The sequence below is a fragment of the Marmota flaviventris genome, chromosome 3 (assembly GCF_047511675.1).
Source record: "Marmota flaviventris isolate mMarFla1 chromosome 3, mMarFla1.hap1, whole genome shotgun sequence".
NCBI classification, from domain to species: Eukaryota; Metazoa; Chordata; class Mammalia; order Rodentia; family Sciuridae; genus Marmota; species Marmota flaviventris.
Genome location: NC_092500.1, coordinates 12,334,022 through 12,350,896, shown reverse-complemented (window position 1 = coordinate 12,350,896; position 16,875 = coordinate 12,334,022). Strand labels below are relative to the sequence as shown.

At 55.2% G+C, this 16,875-nt stretch overlaps 1 protein-coding gene across 1 annotated transcript; it reads left to right on the top strand.

Annotated features, from left to right (window-relative positions):
- Window positions 1-958: 958 nt before the first annotated feature.
- Isx (intestine specific homeobox) lies at window positions 959-16,456 on the top strand. Its single transcript, XM_027930299.2, has 4 exons — window positions 959-1,151; window positions 13,435-13,586; window positions 15,278-15,394; window positions 16,217-16,456. The coding sequence occupies exons 1-4, from the start codon at window positions 959-961 to the stop codon at window positions 16,454-16,456; spliced, it is 702 nt and encodes a 233-aa protein (XP_027786100.2).
- The last annotated feature ends 419 nt before the right edge of the window (window positions 16,457-16,875 follow it).

The following is a 16,875-nucleotide window of genomic DNA, read 5'->3' as shown; positions in this document are numbered from 1 at the left end:
GTGTGGAGCAGAATTCCTGGCAAGGACGGATCCGCGACTGTCAGCTCCGGCCATCGGTCCAGTGCACAGGGAGGAAAGGTCCCCTCAGGGCTGTCCTGGAGACGGGAAAGGCAGAGCAAGCAGGAAAGAAGCAGAAGGACCCCCAAAGGAGGTGGGACACCCCAGGCCAGGTGGACAGAGCCCAGCTGTGAAGGGAGGCCCAGGAGAGGAAGCAGAGACTCCGGAGAAGGGCCAGACCCCACGGCCCCGCGACCACCTTTCCTCAGCCTCCACCTGCAGGACGGCAGGAGCCCAGGGCCCCAGAGGCTCCTTCTGGAGTCTGGAAGCAGTAGGATTGAAGGAAGCCCAGGTTTCTGGAAAGATCCCTCAACTCTAGCGCAGCCCAAGGCCAAGTGGTCACCTGGGACCCACAGGTGGCACCCCAAACTCCCAGGGGCTGGCCAGACCCCACAGGAAAGAGCCACAGGCCAGAGAGAGGGCAGAGGTGGACACACTCCTTCCCCGTCTGGAGGCTGACCTGGGACGTCCTGCCACCCCTGCTCGACTTTGTCTCTGCATCCTCCCCTGGGCTGTGACCTCAGGGACCCTGGCCTGGGCTGGTGATTGTGAAAGCAGCCACCTCTAAGGCGACCCCAGTTTGGCAATGCTGCCTCCTGTGACTTCAGGTTGCTGAGGGCTGAGGGCCCAGGACGCGGGCCAGCTGGCCTTCCTGCAGGGAGCCGCCCTCTTGGTCCCCGGTGTATTTGGAAGTCCATGGAAGTCCCCGCAGTCACAGGATCGTGCCTGGATCATCCAACGGGAGGCTCCCCCTTCTGCGGCTCCACTTGCCCTCTGGGTCCCGCGAGGCTCAGAGAAGGAAGCACGCCACCCTCTGCGGGCACCCTCCTGGGCACACAGAGCCCGCCACACGCAGCTGCCCTGGGGAGGCGCCACGGGGCGCCCTGCTCCCCCCAGGGGCATGGAGGGGAAGATCTCGGGGTGTTGTGAGGCCCCCAGGAAGCTGGGCCTGTCCTTCTCCATCGAGGCGATCCTCAAGAGGCCCACGGAGAGGAGAGATGCAGCCAGGTCACCAGGGGCCGGTGGAGGGAGCCCCGGGCAGGCAACGGTGGAAAGTTCCAGGCTGACAAAGTCCCCGCAGCACCAGCCCCCGGGTAAGTGGCTTCCGGTCATTTCTCTCCGTTCCCTGGGCTCCGAGGCCCAGCTGGGCTCCTGCAGAGAAAGCAGAAGGCAGGGCCCTGATCTCAGAGGGGCCCGGGTTCTGGGCTGGCTGCCATATATACCCTCCAATCCGACCTGGGGCTGGGTGCTGGGTGCAGAGCTCCGGGGCTCCATGTTGCAAAATGCAGGGACCGAGGCTCGTGCTTGTCACCAGCCACCACGGAGAATGCTCTTGCCACTTACTGGCGATGTGGCGGGCACCGTCCTTTAGTTTCAGTATCATAACTAGACAGGAGAGGAACTCACGGGACAGCTGGACAGTGTCCCCAGGTTACCTGAGATCAGGGCCTGGCTCAGCTGTCCCCAGGTCCCTGCTCAGCCGGGCTCATGAGCTGAGCTGGGCCCGCATGGCCTCCAGTGGCTGAAGTTTTGCCCAGCGTCTGCCCTCTCTGATCCCTTCGCCAGTGGCCATCCCAAGGAATGTCCTGTTAACAGTGACCAGACAGATTTCAGAGCCCTCCTCAGAACCTGCTTGACAAGGGGCGAGGTGGTGCTGGGCCGTGAGGCGGACACACACCTGCTGATGGCAATCTAGGTATGGGTCTCTGTTCTGCCCTGACCCGCTGTGTGTCCTTGCGAAGGTCCCTGTCCACTCTGGACTAACAAGAGAGAAGAAGAGAGTTGGCACTGGTGACATCTTGAGGGTCACTTGAGTCTGACAGGCCTCAGCCCTGAACAGCTCACAGGAGGCTCCCAGCTCTCCCCCCTCTTCATCCTTAAATCCAAGAAGATGCTAGAAAGGGAGCCCAGGGGTCCTTACTGTCAGCCCTGCCTTGAACAGAGCCCCGCCCCATGGAGCCTCCCACAGAGGAGGCTGACAGGTGCTCAGCTGCAGGCGGGGGACCTGGAAGAGAGGGGCTGGTGGCCTGTAGCTGGGCTGTGGGTGGGAAAGGGCCCCTGGCTGGATTTTCTCAGGTTCATTAACATCTTCCAGGAGGACTGGGCTTTCACAGAAGCAGTTTCACTGAGGCTCCAACCCGGGTCTCTCCTGCTGCTTCTGTGTGAAACCCTGCATCTCCTACCAGGACAGCTGCCCCTCCCGGCCTGGCAAAGGCTGGTGGTAGAAAGGAGGCCATTCTCCTGAGGCCTCTGCTGAGGACTCGGGCAGACCCCATGTCCTCCTGCTGCACCCAGAGCAGACAGACCCTGGGAAGAACTGGCCATGACATTGGAGGGGGCCCCGCCTCCATCACAGAACTTTCATGGCCACCTTCGCATGTCCTGGTCAGCTCTAGAACTGAAATCCTGGTGACCAGGATCACCTCTTCTGTCCTGATTGTAATTTTTTTCTTTTTTCTTTTTTTTTTTTTTTTTTTTTTTTGGTGCTGGGGATCAAACCCAGGGCCTTGTGCATGCAAGGCAAGCGCTCTACCAACTGAGCTATGTCCCAGCCCCGACACCATTGTAATGTGAAGCTACCTCCCCCACTCTGCTGAAATTCGACATTCCAGAAAGCTTGGGGATGGTCCCACTGGTAGTTTTCAAGGTGACATTGATAGGCACGCAGGCAAAGAGGTTTCTGTGGACAGTTCTGTAGTCACTTTTACGCTAATCTTAGAGAAGCTGTTGGTGACAAAAGGTGCTGGTTATCTATCTGTAGTCGTGATGTGAGGGTTCTTTGTTTGTTTGTTTGTTTGTTTGTTTTAGTTGTCAATCACCTTTATTTATATGCGGTGCTGAGAATCTAACCCAGGTCCTCACACATGCCAGGCAAGCACTCTGCCACTGAGCTATGACTCCAGCCCTGATTGTTTGTTTAATAAGTGTATTTATTTGAGCAAAAAAGAAAAAAGTCTATTGAGGACTTATTTCAAAAATCATAACATAGACGGCTGCAAATATGTCAGACAGTCCAAAGGTAACTTGCAGAAATGGCAGATGATCTAGGGTGGCTGTGACGTGCTGTGCTGTGCGGAGGGGAGGGATTTGGGAAACCTGGCCTCGAGGCCCAGATCTGGCACCGACTCACAGGGAGACCTCGGGCAAGCCCCCTCCCTCTCTAGGCCTATCGGCAAGGCTCCTCCCAGCTCTGACCCACCCTGGCTGATTCAACCACAAACCAGCTGCTGGAAACCTTAGGGTGATCCCCAGTGGTCATCTTCCACCCTGAGGAGGAGGGCAAGCCCTCCCAGAGCCCCTGGCCCAGCCAGTGTGGGTGGCTGATGGCTGATGCCCCTCCCATCCCCTGTCCTCCTCCTCCTTCCGTGCAGTGCCCCTCAGGGAAGGACAGCAGGACTAGAAATAGCAAGGCCCTTCCGCCCCAGATCAACGGCGGAGTCAACTCCTCTCTGAATCTCATTCAGCATTTACGGGGCCACATGGAATGGCTCACAGACACCCCTTCCCATCCAAATGACGCAGGCGCTTATAAAACTGCAGCATCTCGGGCCCAACCTCCAAAATCTGACTGTCCTCCAGGGCAGGACCCAGGAGCCTGTGTTCTAAGCACCATGCTCAGTGGTACTGATGTGTGGTCCACGGTGACTCTTGGAGGAGGTCTGGGCTCAGAGCAGTAAAGTGACTTCTTCCAAGCCACAGAGCCCATACGAGCAGGCTCTGAGGTCAGGTAGACTCTCCAGGCTCCAGGGCTGACCCAGGACCCGCCGGCCTCGTACCTCAGGCCAGGGACCCAGTTCCTCCCCCCATCTTCTCAGTCCCCTGGGGACCCTCATGATGGATGGGTCTGGCCCTCCCAGGTCTCAAGTCAATGGGGACATGCAAGAGGCTCTCCCCATCTGAGGTGCTGAACCCCGCTGCCCGCTCTCTCCTCTTGGGAGGCAAGCCCCCTGAGTCCCAGGACCCCCCCAAATCCTGTGACTCAATCAGGAGGAACCTCCTTTTTGTACCAGAGACCCAGGCCTTGAAGAGAGAGAGCTCATTTCTGCGTCTCTCCCCTGATGACCACGCGCAAGGAAGTCCCCACACAGGGGGAGGGGAGGGGAGACAGACCGGGAGGTTCCCGCCCAGCGGGAGCACCTGTGGGGGTGGCCAGGCCTGGGGGGAGTGCACGGGGGTCCCCTCACCTGCTCACGGGCCACCTGTTCACTCACAGAGTGAGGAACTGCTTAGAGCCCATGTGAGGCCAGGCTGGCCCTGGAGAGGTCGGGGGGACCATAGGGGGACCACCCAGGGGCACAGTGGGCTCCTTGGTATCTGAGGAAGGTCCTGCAGCAGGGTCAGCTGGCAACCTTAAGTTCCGGTGGCCATATGATCTCCGTCACAATTACCTCTGCCATCAGAGCCAAAGTGTCTGAAAACCATGGGTCAAGGAATGAGTGTGTTTGTGTTCCAATAAAACTTTATTTAAAAAAAAGGCCACAGGTGAGATTTGACCCTCCTGTTATAGCTCAGCGACCCCAGCCCCTGACTCATTAGCATGGCACACAAGGTCCCTCCCAGGCTGACCTTCTGGCCCCCAGGCTGACCTCCTGTCACACATCCCTGGCCCTCACGGTCATCCCTCGAGGCACATGGGCTGCCCTCTCATGTCCAGATCTTTTCTCCCTTCCCACGGCCCACGGCTCCTCCTGCCCCTTCCTTCTCTGCACCCCACACCAGTTTTCCATGACTATGGCAACACGTCGCCGTGAGGGAGGGTCTCAGAACACAGAAATCGGGGCCTGACCACACTGCAGTGAGGTCAAGGTCAGCGTCCTCCGGAGGCTCCAAGGGCAGATCCAGTCCACACTCCCCCTGGGCCCCAGCGGTGCCAGCCGACCTCGGCCCACTCAGGCTGTGGAGCATCTGTCCCCGTCTCCACACTGCTACCCTCTGCCTGGGTCGGTCAGGTTGTCCTCAAAGGACACCAGTCCAGGATGAGTGCTTCTCAACGTCCTTCATTATGTCTGCAAAGATCCTATTTGCAAATAAAGTCACACTCACTGTCACCAGGGGTCAGGCCTCGGATGTCCCTTGGTGCTCCTCACCCACTCTGCCTTCCCTTGCTTCTCGGCCCCTCCTTTGCCTCTTCCTTCTCTCCTCCCGCCCCACCGTCCTTCTCCTCTTTCTTCTTTCCTCTTCTCTCTCCTTTGTATCTTCTCCTCCTTCCCTTCCCTGCCTGGAACCAAGCTCAGCTGCTCTGGGCACCGGGAGAGGCAGCCCTGACACAGGGCTGTCGCTGAAGCCCATGGGGTACCCTGTCACCTTGGGATTAATGGCTCTGGCTCTCAGACAGGAGACTGAGGCTCCACCGGAGCAGACAGAATGCAGAGCTGAAAGTTCATCAGTGAGGTTTGATCCCTTCAATGGCCTCCCAATCCATCTCCCAGTCTCCGTCACAAACTAACCTGGTCATGGGGACATTCCATCAGGGCTCAGGGGCACCTGGAGGCTGGTTCTAAAACTAAGAACCCTGTGGGAGTTTAAGAAAGTCCCAGGCCTGGCGACCCCTGCTTGAAAAACTGCAACTCGTTACTGTGGGTCCCCCCAAAACAGACCTGAAGGAACGGATGTGAGCACAAGCCATTGGCCTGGGGTGTGCAAGGGAGGCCAGCAGGGAGGTAGTGACATAATCCAGCAAGGGAAGGCAGAGTGCACGGGCGTGTCAGTACAGAGGTGACTCCATATGAGATGGAACAAGAACTCACAAGTCAGAAATTCACAAAGTTCTGACCACAGAGACCAAACGTGGAGGTCGGAAGTTGACCCAGAGCACAGAAAGCTTAGAGGTGATGAGCAGGACCCCAGAATGTCAGAGCTGGGAGGAACCTATGAACAGAGGAGGAAGCTTAGAGTGTAGCTATAACGTGTGTGTGTGTGTGTGTGTGTGTGTGTGTGTGTGTGTGGTGGCAGGGAATTGAACCAAAGGTGCTTAATCACTGAGGCACATCCCCAGCCCTTTTTATTTTTTTATTTAGAGAGAGGGTCTTGCTAAGTTGCTTAGGGCCTTGCTAAGTTGATGAGGTTGGCTTTGAACTTGCAATCCTCCTGCCTCAGCCTCCTGAGCTGCTGGGATCACCTGGCTTAGCTATGATTTTAATTTGATTTACCTAACATTGCATATGTTATCTGAGCATGCAACAAATACCTGCTGAACCTCTTGAGTGCCAGGCATGTCTATTGTTAACAAATCATCCCAAAACTTACTGGCTTAAAATGGTAGTTAACTGGGTGGTTCTGGCTCAGAGTCCCTCCTGAGATGGCATCTGGGGTGCAGTCATCTCAAGGCTGGACTTGAATAGAGAATGTGCTTTCAAGATGGCCCTCACACGTCACTGATACTTGGAGCCAGTCGTTGGTGGAGGCCTGGTTCCTCCCCAGGCAGAGGTCCTCGCATGCTGCTTGAGCATCCTCACAACATGGCAGATGGTGTCTCAGCTTGAACATTTCAAGAGGGAGACAGCCAGGTGGCATCCACTTTGTCTCAGAGCTATTTATTTGTGCTTTGTATTCCAAAAGGAATGGGGAGCCATTTGGGGGCAGGGGGTGTTAAACAGGAAAGTGTACAGTGGTCAGTATTAATGAGAACACTTTGATTTTGATTGATAAAAATTGTCCTAGGTTAGCTAAAATGGAAAGGGGAATGTATTGCAATGAAGAAATTAAGAAGCAGTTTTCCTAACTAAGCCACAGGAAGGGCAGGGGGCAAAGCAGGGTTCGGCCATGATGGGACACCAACCCAGAGCAGCGTCCCGCCTGTCCAGCTGCTTCCCTGCCTGTTGCCTGGACTCACTGCCAACTGCGTCCTCCAAATGGCTCACAATAGCTCCAAGAGTTGTGTCAGCCTCCAACGTCATCCCCAAGCTCTCTGAAGTCCCAAGTCCAAAAGAATCTTCTTCTTGCTGGTCCCCTTCTCCCCTGGCATTTCTTACACAGAACCCTTGTACCTCTTCATGGGCTGGTTTTAGTTTCCATATGTGGAACCCCCGAGCCTCTTTCTATACCAGGGTGTGTCCTAACGAGGTCTATTCCCCCAGACACTCCTGGGGAAGAGCCACGGTTAATAATTGGTGGGCCGGAAACGGCTCTTCCCCCTATTTGCAGGGCCCTGTGACTGGGGTGTCTCTGGTATCTCTGGCCCTGTGACTAGGGTATCACTGCTCACCCAGGGATGGCCTCTTGTGGGTGCTTCAGCAGAGAGAGTTCCCTGCTGGTAGGAAGGGTAACCAGACATGGATTCTCCCAAGGAAGAGAACCAAGTTCTGTGACCCTTCCTGTGCTCCACCCGGAAACACCCTCCGGCCACACAGTTCACCATAGGTCAGGAAAGGGCACGGCTGCTCTTTTTTTAAAAAGGAAGAAAAAGGAAAAGACGCATACATGTGAAGATGGTGGTGTGTGTCTGTCTGTCTGTGAGCACATCTGCTCAAGTCCTGAGTACATGAGGAAGCCACAAGCCCCACACGGCCTGGAGAGTGCCACCAAACCAGTCGCCCTTGGGAACAAGACCAGCACATCCAACACTGGTGCTTCTCCACTGTTTCTTTCATATATATATATATATATATATATATATATATATATATATATATATATATATATATATATATATATATATTCTTAGTTGTAGTTGGACACAGCGCCTTTATTTTATTTATTTATTTATTTTTATGTGGTGCTGAAGATCGAACCCAGGGCCTCGCCCGTGCTAGGCGAGCGCTTTACCGCTGAGCCCCAACCCCAGCCCTCTCCATTGTTTCTCGATTTCTTCCTTCTCATCTCTTTCCACCTTACACTTTTCTTTTTGTTGTTTATTTATGCGAGAAATCCCCACTTATTGCAGAAAGAGAGAAAACATGCAGAAAAATGAAAAGAAAAATGGAGCCATAACTCTGCCAATAATGAGTGATCATCACTATTAACATTTTGAAAGAAGATAGACCCTGAAAATTGTTTTGAATACGGAAGCAGCTTTGTCACAAGCTGAAAGTCAGCACGTAAATTTGAAATAAAGAAAAAAAAAAATACCTACAGTGTTTCCACGAGGAGATCCACGACCGGCCTTGGGGAGAGGGGACAAAGCTTTGCAGGCTCAGGAAGTCAGGAGAATGGGCAGGTGGGGAATAAAAGGCTGTGGCCAACGTGGGGGGATCTAGAAAGGTCGGGTAAGACCGAATCACAGAAATGAGGGGTGCAGAGGGCAGATGGTTCTAGAAAGTTAGCACAGGGGAGCCTGGAATGGCACACCAAGGGGGCCTGCCTTCTGCTCTGTGGGATCAAGGGAGCCCCGGTGGCCTGTGGCCCCAGCTCTGGGGAAGGGGTCAGCTCTGGGAGACTCCTGGCCTGCACCCGCCTTCATGGGTCAGGATGGCTGTGAGCACGCCCTGATCTCCTCCCTGGTGACCCCACGGCCTTCGGAGACCAGGGCTCAGTGGGAAGGCCCCCCAGGCCTCCAGCTGCGCAGCCAGGGCCAATCATCAGACCGCGGCAAAGGAGCCGTCAGGGTGGGCGCCAGGCCCCCGGGAAAGAAGGGTTCATAATCAGGTGGCCTAACCACCTGTGTAAACTGTGTATTTCTTATGATCGATGTGCTAAATGGCTCAGGTTTAATTAAGTTCTGCTGACTTGTTCCCTTTGAAGGCCCACTGAAGTGTGATCACAACCCCCACAATTAATAACAGGAGAGAAAAAACTTGAAAGGGGTGGCAGGTCCCCGCCGCCATCCTCCTCTTTCCCTGCCCCAGGGGCCTTCGGCCAGCGGCTTCTCAGCTTCTCTGCCAAGAACCCGGTAGGGAGATGCTGAGCCTGGGACGCGGGACCTTCTCGCTCTTCATCCAGTGTTCCTTCAGGACCCTTGCCTGTGGCCAAGGGTCCTGTCCCCAGGAGGCAGCTCGTGTTTCCAGGGTTTGGTCTAATGAGGTCCCTCTGGTTCCAAAGGTCCCCGTGCAGAACCGTCTTCCCTGCTCCCTGTCCCCACTGTGCTTTCCGCCTTCTCTCACCTGCTTCTCTCTCTTGTGACCCCCTGTGGTCTGTAACATGAGGGTCAGCCTTCCTGGTCACCTCCTGCGGTGTGGCGGGAAATCTAAGCGGCTGATCTTCATCCTTCCTGAGCCGTCCCCTTGGACACTGCTCTTCCCCCTCCCAACCTGCCCTATGGACCATATTCAGGTTGACTCTGCTCTGAGTCACCATCCAGAGCTCCTGGACACCATCCCTACCCCCACTGACATCCTCCTCCCTGGGCACAGGCACAGAGATGAGCTGGTCACCCCTCCCTGGCCTTCCCTATAATCCGTTTCCCCAAGGCCATCAAAGATGGCACTGTGCCCATTGAATAATCTGTCTCCTGAGATTCGTGGCAATGAGAGGATATTGTAATGGAAGGACGAACTTGAAGTTCAACCCAGAATATGACTTTTTCAAGAATCTAATGGGAACTCCAGTAAGGCGGAGCAGTTCAATAGAACATTCTGAGATGACGGAAATGGTGCATATCCAATATGGTAGCCACCAGTCATGTGTGGCTGACAAGCTGTGGTGAGTGGAACCGAGAACCTGGATTAGATCTGATTTAAATAGCCACTAACAGCCGCCACGGACTCTAAGGAGTCCAATCTTTCCCAAGGTCTGGCCTCAGATCCTAACCTCATTTCCCTGACTCCAGGTTCAAGTCTGTCTGTCTCTTGGCCTTCTTGATTGGCCTTCTCTCCAACCAACGGTTGGGGTGCTCCACCCACTGGGTGTGATCTCAGCCCTGGAGTCTGTCCCCCATGCATGCTCCTCTTTATGTTTCTCTGGCTTGGGGGTGTTCAATCTGGAATAACACCCCAGGGTGAGGGCAATCAGTATCCACTATTGACACCCCAGGAACCTATGGCCAGTCTGGGGGGAAGGGCTTCAGCACTCTGAGTCCAATTTGGGGCTCAGCCTCCACCTCCCCTTCAGTGAGGCTGTCACTACCACATTAGACACATACCATCATCAACTCTCAAAGACAAACACTTCTCCTAAGGAGGTGGATTTCCAAAGCCAATCAGATGCCATATTGAACTGTCCTGTGACCTGCCAGAGCCATCAGCCATCAGCCATCAGCCACCAGGTCATTAGGCAGAGTGGGGTTTTTATCCTTGCCCTCTCCGTCCTACCTCCCCAGATGCTCTTCTAGCCCTGCTGGGGGTGGGGGAAGCCACACGCATCTTAACAACTGCTCCCCCAAGAACACAAATGGAAGCTTTGAAGTAATTACTTTATTGAGGAATCTCCCCTTAGTCACAAACTTCTGTTTGCCCAAGTTTCCTTCTGGGAAGACGGAGGTACTAGCTCGGCTTTGTTATAATCTACCTCCAATTTCACACCCTCTGTCTTCCATGTTGTTTCATTGCCTGTATTCTGGTCCTGCACCCCACTTTGACACACAGCATCCCCCACCCCACATCCTGATATTTCCAGGGGGATTTCAACACCATGCCCCACAGCCAATCTGGGATTGCCCCTCTGTGAATGTTTTTCAACTTCCTATAGAACTGCACTCTGTTGTTGATGAGCATCTAAAATGCTGAAGGGTGGGTGGATGGGTGGGTAAATGGGTGGTTGGATGAGTGGATGAGTGAGTGGATGGATGGGTGGGTAGATGGGTAGATGGGTGGATGAGTGAATGGATGAATGGATGAGTGGATAAGTAGATTAGTGGATGGATGGATGGATGGATGGATGGATGGATGGATGGATGGATGGATGGGTGGGTAGATGGGTGAATGGATGAGTGGATGATTGGGTGGATGGATGGGTAGATGGGTGGATGGGAGGAGCCCAGCCTGTTCATGCTGCACCCCTGCAGACAGGCCCTCAGTGCCTCTTCTTAGTGAGTACTCAGAAGACACACTAAGCTCTGCCCTTTGTCTCTACATCACTTCTGATTGGCCTCAGCCCTATTCCTTAAGCACACCATCAGCTCTAAATATAAAATATATACATATATAATATTTTTAAATTAAATTTTAAAAGCAGGTGGATTTGGGGTGGGGAAAGGAGAGAAAAGGAAGGAGCGGCAGAGATCAGACTCCTACCAAAAGTGGCTGAAAGCCAATCGCTTACTCTGATGGAAAATAATGTTTAAAACCTCACTGTTGTTCACTCTCAAGGATCTTCTAAGAGTCAGCAAAAGTGATTAAAAATATGTTAAGGAGATAAAAACAGAATAACAGCCAAACAGGGGGAGGTAGGGGGAGTGAGGCCCAGAGCCGGCCATGAGGTCCCACTTCCACCACAGAGGTCACTGCCTGGTTGTTTCTGGAGAGGAAGGCTCCCTGCTGGCCCTCTTCCTCGCCACCCTGAAGGTCTTCAGAGTCATCTTCCTGGAGAGAAGGAGGACCCTAGGAGGTCGGGGTGGCCTGGCCTTTGCCACTGGATCATTCAACTCCTCTCTCCAACCCCACTCTGAGATGGGGAGCAAATAAAACGAGGTCCAGGTTGCAGATTGGAGTAAACATGATCAGAACTCACGTCCTTCATAGCAACCAAAGAAAAAAAAATGCTAGTTGATCTTTTCAGTTTAGTCAGCCCCATTTTTGTGGACTGTGCTCCAATTCATGGCTTGAGGTAGTTTTACCCCTTACTTAGGGGAAGAAGGAAGTGGGCCGGTGGGAGGCAGGGACCTCAGCTGGAGCTCAGACCCCCACCCCGCTGTCTGACTGAGACATCTGACCTGTAGGCAACTTCAGACCAACATGTCAACTGTCTTCCGAACCTGAATTTCACATTTATTCGTGTAGAGCAAACATTCCCCAAGCTCCGTGTGATGCTGGTGTCCCTCTAGTCTGATACCTCCCTGCCACCGGGAGCCCCTGTCCCGAGAGAGATGCCAGCAGGCAGGTGTGGGCCCCCTGTCACCACGGAGCGTGTCCTCTGGGCTGAGTGTGGGTCGCCTGGGGCAGGGGGACCTAGGTTCTCCTTCATCTGGAGCAGCTTTTCCTCACTGGAACGAGGACGGAATCAGGAGAGGCGAGGAGATCATCTAGAATGGTAGACTCCCCCGGCCCCACCTCGCCCGGGGCCAGCAAGGTTGGGAAGAATTGCAGGTGACCATAAGAAAGAACTCAGGTATCGAAGAATCTGTAGAATTGGATTATAAACAAGTGAGAATAGATGATCCCAGGCCCATGGGACTGTCAGAGAAAACCCCAAAGACACAGGCATGCGGTGGTGTCCCGGCTCCAACAAGGCAAGTTGTGGGGTTGGCAGAGGGATGGAGGCGGGGATGGCTGCATGGGGGTGTGACCAGTGCAGCCACATGGTCCCTGTACCCAGAGGGAGGCCCCAGAAATAGGGTTGAATGCTGTGTCCACCCTCTTGGAATCCTGAATAGTTTTCTGTCAGTGAGTCCAGTGGGACATGGCAGCGTGGACCAGGGGCTAGGAACTTGGCACCTCAACTGTGGGTCAGTGTCCTCTGGCCACCTTCTGCTCCCTGAGGATGGGCTCTCGGCCGACTGTCCCTTGCCCCACCCATAATGCTGCCCTCTCTGTCTTGGGAAGGGGCTGGGCACAGTCTCCAGGAAGGTCAAGGTCAGGTGCAGCGTTGCAGGATCTAGCCAACTTTTCTCATGGGGCATCCATATCCTCAAGTTCCAGTGTCCTCAAGGCCCCAGGGTCCCTCTGAGGGTCTGCACTTACCCCAAGAAAACATGTGCTCAATCAGAAGAGCAAACTTCACCACCACGACAGGTCGAGAGAAGGAAAAGAGCTTTCTCTGCTTTTGGAACAAAAGGGGTCCCACATTTTCACGTCGTGCTGGGTGCCCCTGAGAGAAGGGAGGCTGGACAGGCAGGTCGGGCACTGGTGGGGCCCACTGCTGCGGAGCAGGGCCTTCGCTGTGTGGACCAGAGTTGGCACACTCCTCGGTAACAGGCCAGATGGTGACTATCTTAGTCTTTGTGGCCATGTGGCCCCTGTTGTCATGACAGTGACTCTGTTGTTCAAAAACAGACAGTGCACACATCAGGGGCTAGAGCTGCGCTCTAATAAAACTTTATTTTAAAACAGACAGTGGGCCAGAGGCGGCCTGCGGACCACAGTGTGCTGTCCCCTGTTGCAGACGAGGGGAGTCACTGAGGGTATCTGAGCGCAGAAAGGCACTGTTTTACAAGGTGAACTTGGCTTCACCGTCCAGTGTGGGTGAGATGGGGTCAGCCCAGGCAAACTTTGAAAACACCAGGGGGGCTAGGGGAGAGAGAAGGGGCCCAGACTTGCAGCCGGGGTTGGAAGGGCAAATGGAGGCCGCGCAAGCCTCACCGCGGTGCTGTCCCAGGACTCCTGACACAGCTGACCCTCTCTCCTGCAGAAGAGAGGAAGAGCAGGCGCAGGGTGCGCACCACCTTCACCACGGAGCAGCTGCGGGAGCTGGAGAAGACCTTCCAGCTCACCCACTACCCCGACATCCACGTCCGCAGCCAGCTGGCCACCAGGATCAACCTGCCAGAAGCTCGGGTGCAGGTACGGCACCTCCAGCCCCAGCCCCGGCAGGGACCACGGTGACAGGCTGCGTCCTGAGCCCCTGGGGGTGCCCCTTCTGGAATTTTCCATTGGCTGCATTTCATTGGCCAAATACTATTTTTCTAGCACTGAAATCACCATCTGATGAGAAATAAGCCATCATTATAAGACGGTTTCTCTCCTTTTGTGGGGAGCAAATGGAGGGAGGCAGCATGCGGGCCTCTGTTGGTCTCGGCCTCTTCCTCCCCACGTGCTTACAGCTCCAGAGGTCGGTCGCCCCCGCAGCCTCGTTCAGAAACCAGGTTTTGACAGTCCAGGCCAGGGGGTGGACAAACTTCTGTGAAGGCCAGATAGTGACGACTTTAGTCATTGTGGGGCATACAGTGACTGTCAGAGCCACCGTCAAGGCCACTCTTGACATAACCATTCAAGACTGTAACCTAAAAGCAGCCATAGACAAGATGAAAGCTGTGTGACTCCATCATGGATTAATCCACCGGTGGTCAGAGCCCCCATGATCCACTCACTTCCCAAAAGCCCTGCCTCTGAGCAGGGCTGCTTTAGAGACCAAAGCTTCAACACAGGAGGCTCTGAGGGCCACTCCAGATCCAATCCAGCACAGTGGGGCTCTGATAGAACTGAACAGCGAACTCTGAACGTTACCTAATCTGCATGTGTGATGAAATATTATTCTTTTGATTTTTCTCTCAACCATTTAAGACTAAAACCCATCCTCATCTCACGAGCCATTCAAAGACACGCGGAGGCCGGGTTCAGCCCCAGGTTGCCTTGGCCAAGCCCTGCTCTGGACCACAGGGGTGTGCTTTGGGGGCAGCACAGATTTCCAAAGCCCCTGGGGTCCATGGCGAGAGCCTGGTTAAGCACTGACAGTCTCATCTGCCCTCTGTCATCTCTTTCCCCAGAGTGTCTGGTACTTCATCCCCGGTTACAAACACAGCCACTCCCTGTCACCAGCGGGGACCTTCCACCCTTTCTCAACTGCAAACACCAGGCCCACACACAAGGTTCTGCCAGATTCAAGGGTACCACGTGGGCGCTCTCTCTAAAACAGTCTCCCACGTCATTCTTCATTTTCAAAAACCAACGCAATGCACAGGTTCTGATTCGCACTCCCAACCCGGCCCAGGCCAACTCTCCACTCTCTTCCATTCCAACTCCTCTCCCCCTGGCTGAGGCCCACCCTGCCTTACCCTTCTCCCCTTTCCCCACCTGAATCTGCCCTGAAGCCTAGAATTCAACTCCCGCCTCAGAGCAATCATCAAGTTCACATGGTCACACACCAGGACCACCGGGTGGAAAACAGCCGACGGACGGGTTTCATTGGGCCTGCACAGTATTTTAACACTGAGAAGCTTTCACATCAAGATCAACATCTTCCCCCTGGAAACTGGTTGAGTCCAAATACGGGGCTCAGGTTTCCAGGTGTTGACTGAGGCAGGAGCTGAGAAGCTGCCCCCTTTAGACCACAGACCCCTCGATTCCCAATATCACCCCTGCATGGTCCCCACAGCCCTGTAGGCACCAAAGACCACAAACCGGGTCCCCTGTCAGAGAGCTGAGGTCCAGATCTAAAGAAACCCTGCATGCATCCAGCTTACAAACTGTGAAGTGCGACCGTGGGAGGGGCCATGAGGAACTCCTTCATGCCTCTCCACCTTCTCCAACCACAGATCTGGTTCCAGAATCAGCGAGCCAAGTGGCGGAAGCAGGAGAAGACCGGCAGCCTGGGCGCCCTGCAGCAGCTGGGTGAGGCCGACGTGGCCCTGCCCGTGAACCTGGACGTGGCTGTGAGTGCCCTGGTCATCAGGGCAGGGGGGAGGGACCACCACCTGGAGACATCCCAGTCAGCCCCAGGTGTGAGGAAGCACCCGGGGCCGTGAGAAATAGCACAGGCAAGGAGGCTTCTGGAAGACCAGCCTGGGGCGAGTGGCTGGCCTCTGCCCCGTCCTCATCCCTGAATGGCGATCACTTCTCCTTCCTCCAGGGGGTGGACGGTGGGACTTGTATGATATTTCACAGCTTACAAAGCAAAGTCTCGGGGTAACGCGCAGGACACAGAGGTTGGGCGTTAGCTCTAGAGTCGGACTGCCCGGGTTCAAACCCCAGCTCTGCTCGGACCCATGGTGCAGCCTGGAAGGGCCGCCTTGTCCCTCAGAGGACAGTCAGTGAGCTTTGACGAGGCTGAGACGACTGAGATGCGGAGAATTCGGACTCTTGGCATCTAGGAAGCGTCCCGAAACATCAGCCACCCGCGGAGCCTACGTATGTTCTGGGCATACACCAGGCGCTCATCTCGGCAGTAGAGCCAGAAACAGCAGACGGCCTGCCCTGCCCCAGGGACACAGGTGTCTACAGCCACCGCGAGGCTCCGGGTGGAACTTTTTCATGCACTTATTTATTTTGCTGCTGCAGAGACCAGGATCCGACTAATGACTCTAAGTGGCAGAGTGAGGACTGTCCCCTAGCCCAGGGTCATGCCCTTCTTACAGGGACCAGGGTCCGCACAGGACTTTCACTGCTGAGCCAGGAAGTCCCAGGCCCCGGGGAAGCTGGGAGGTGCAGGGACAGCTCTGGGTTAACTCCTCTGTCCCCGACCTCTCCTCTCACAGGGCTCCGTGCTGACACCCTCTGCTCTGCCCAGGCTGGCTCCCCCCACAGGCTGCTACCCACCTGCTCAACGTCGGCTGCCCTCTGCCTGGGTCCCTGCCCACATGGCCGTCCTCCCGCAGCACCCGTGGGAGATGCCACCCTTCCCGGGCCCTCTGCTCCAGCAGACCTGCGTCCCCGCCCTCTGCCTCCTTCCACCTCCGCACCCCAGCTGGGGCGGCATCTGTGCCACTTCAACCTAGGAACCAGAAACCCTCTCTCTCTGGTGACAGCAGGTGGCAGAGGGTGCCCTGGGTCTCAGGGAAGAGCATCTGTTCAGGCTGTCCTGACCTGCCATTGGAAGGGGGCACGGGCCTCCGTAGCAGGGTGGACAGCAGAGGACCGCACTCGTCTCTCCAGCCCAAGTTGCTCCCCTGGTGCAGAAAACAAGCTGAACTGGAATGTGTAGGGGGTCCTCTCGCTCCTGAGCTTCCTTGAACTTGCTGTGCCACCTCCAGCAGGTCACTTGCCCTCTCTAGACCTCATCTGTAACACAAAGCAGTTGGACAAGATGATTTCTGGACACACTTCTCTCCCTTCCTTTGATGAGGCGAGCCACAGTGAGCACCGAGGCAGGGAGGAGGCCGCAGGAGTGTCATTCCTCCTGCACTCATCCAACATG